Raw genomic sequence first — 2,109 nt, 5'->3', positions numbered from 1 at the left:
GGAAATCCCCAGCATTGAGTGAGAAATCCTAGCATCTCTCTTTGTCTATGGAGGGGAAGGGGTAGTGGCTTTTTCTTCCCATTGACTTTAGAGGAAGAATTCACATACTATCACCAGTGCAAGAGAATATGAAAATGCTATTTAACATAAGTGCACTCAGTCAGCAGTTAGGAATGAGATGAATGGCAGCAAACATATTGCTGATCAGAAACACCAAATGTGAACATGAAAAGGCTGCAGCATATCTCAATCGTCCCTGGACTAGCTCCTCTTCCCTTTCTTTTCAGATATGGATGACTGCTTCACATGTCCAGAAGATCAATATCCAAGCAAGGACCAGGATGGATGCATCCCTAAAATTATAAGCTTCGTCTCTATTGAAGAAAATCTAGGAATCAGTCTGGTTTCGCTTGCTCTTTCTTTGTCCATGACCACAGCCTTAGTTCTAGGAATTTTCATTAAACACAGAGATACTCCAATTGTCAAAGCAAACAACAGGAATATCACCTACACTCTCCTAATCTCCCTCCTGTTCTGCTTCCTCTGCTCTTTGCTGTTTCTTGGAGAACCAAGCAAGGTGACCTGCTTACTCCGACAATCTGCTTTTGGCCTCATCTTCACTGTGGCTGTGTCTTGTGTCTTGGCCAAAACCATCACTGTGGTGGTAGCTTTTGTGGCCACCAAGCCAGGGTCCAGCATGAGAAAGTGGGTGGGGAAAAGACCGGCCAGCGTCATGGTTATCTCTTGCTCCCTCGTTCAAGCAAGCATTTGTACAGTGTGGCTAGGAACCTCTCCCCCTTTCCCAGATTTTGACACTCAATCACTGACTACTGAGATCATAGTAGAATGTAATGAAGGTTCTGTTATTATGTTTTACATTGTCCTGGGCTACATGGGACTTCTGTCCCTCATCAGCTTGCTTATGGCTTTTGTTGCCCGGAAGTTACCAGATAGTTTTAATGAGGCCAAATCAATCACCTTCAGCATGCTGATGTTTTGCAGTGTTTGGTTGTGTTTTGTTCCAACTTACCTGAGCACCAAAGGGAAACAGATGGTGGCTGTGGAGATCTTCTCCATCTTGGTCTCCAGTGCTGGCTTACTGGCTTGTATCTTTTCCCCCAAGTGCTACATAATTGTGCTGAGGCCTGAACTTAATAAGAAGGATCACCTCATGAGAAAAAATTAAGAATCTATAGTTCATATCTCTCTCTCTCCTCTGTATGTGTATATATAGACATACATACATACATACATACATACATACATACATACATACATATATATATACATATGTGTGTGTGTGTGTTTTGTTGGAACAAGGAGAGTGAAATTACTCTTGGATTTATTTTGTCTCCCTTACAACTTCATTCAGTCCCAAATACACCAGCAATCACTGAGCTCTGTGTTACCACCCAACTTGCATGACTCACTAATGCACAGCTCCTGGCTACTGATTGACAGAAGGCATTCCACAAAAGCCAGTGTTGTGTGGTGGGTGGACTTTCAGACTAGGATCTGGGAGAGCCGGGTTCAAATCCCCACTCTGCCATGGAAGCTGGTTGGGTGAACTTGGACCCTCGCTCTCTCTCAGCTGAGCTATGCTCACAGGTTTGTGATTTAAGCTGTTTTGTGTCCCTGTTGCAGAGAAAGACAGGTTATAAAGGAAGCAAATAATGAATAGAGCTGAATATGGGTGGTGAATAAAATTTGTTTGGTGGCTGGGAGGGGACAAACAACAAACAGGAAAAGGTAAAGGTATGCTAAGGTAAAGGTTTCCATTGCTCGAAAGCCAGTTGAATCCGACTCTAGTGGGTGGTGCTCATCTCTGTTTCCAAGCCAAAGAGCCAGCACTGTCCACAGATGTTTCCGTGGTCATGTGGCCGGCATTACTAAACACTGAGGTGCACAGAATGCTGTGACCTTCCCACCGAAGCGGTACCTATTTACCTACTTGCAATTTCTTGCTTTCGAACGGCTAGGTTGGCAGGAGCTGGGGCCAGAGGTGGGACTTCACTTTGTCATGTGGCACTAGGGTCTTGAACTGCTGAACTGCAGACTTTTTGGACTGCAGCTCAGCATCTTAACGTCTGCCCCCTAAAGGTATGCTAG

General features: G+C 44.5%; 1 protein-coding gene across 1 annotated transcript; it reads left to right on the top strand.

The window, feature by feature from the left end:
• Positions 1-289: 289 nt before the first annotated feature.
• On the top strand, positions 290-1,186 carry LOC107116425 (vomeronasal type-2 receptor 26-like). The gene has a single exon (XM_015418319.1). It carries the CDS (start codon positions 290-292, stop codon positions 1,184-1,186), a length of 897 nt encoding a protein of 298 aa, XP_015273805.1.
• Positions 1,187-2,109: the final 923 nt, after the last annotated feature.

The sequence above is a fragment of the Gekko japonicus genome, unplaced genomic scaffold (genome assembly GCF_001447785.1).
Source record: "Gekko japonicus isolate JY-2015 unplaced genomic scaffold, Gekko_japonicus_V1.1 scaffold6398, whole genome shotgun sequence".
Lineage (NCBI taxonomy): Eukaryota > Metazoa > Chordata > Lepidosauria > Squamata > Gekkonidae > Gekko > Gekko japonicus.
This window is presented reverse-complemented; position numbering and strand designations above follow the sequence as displayed.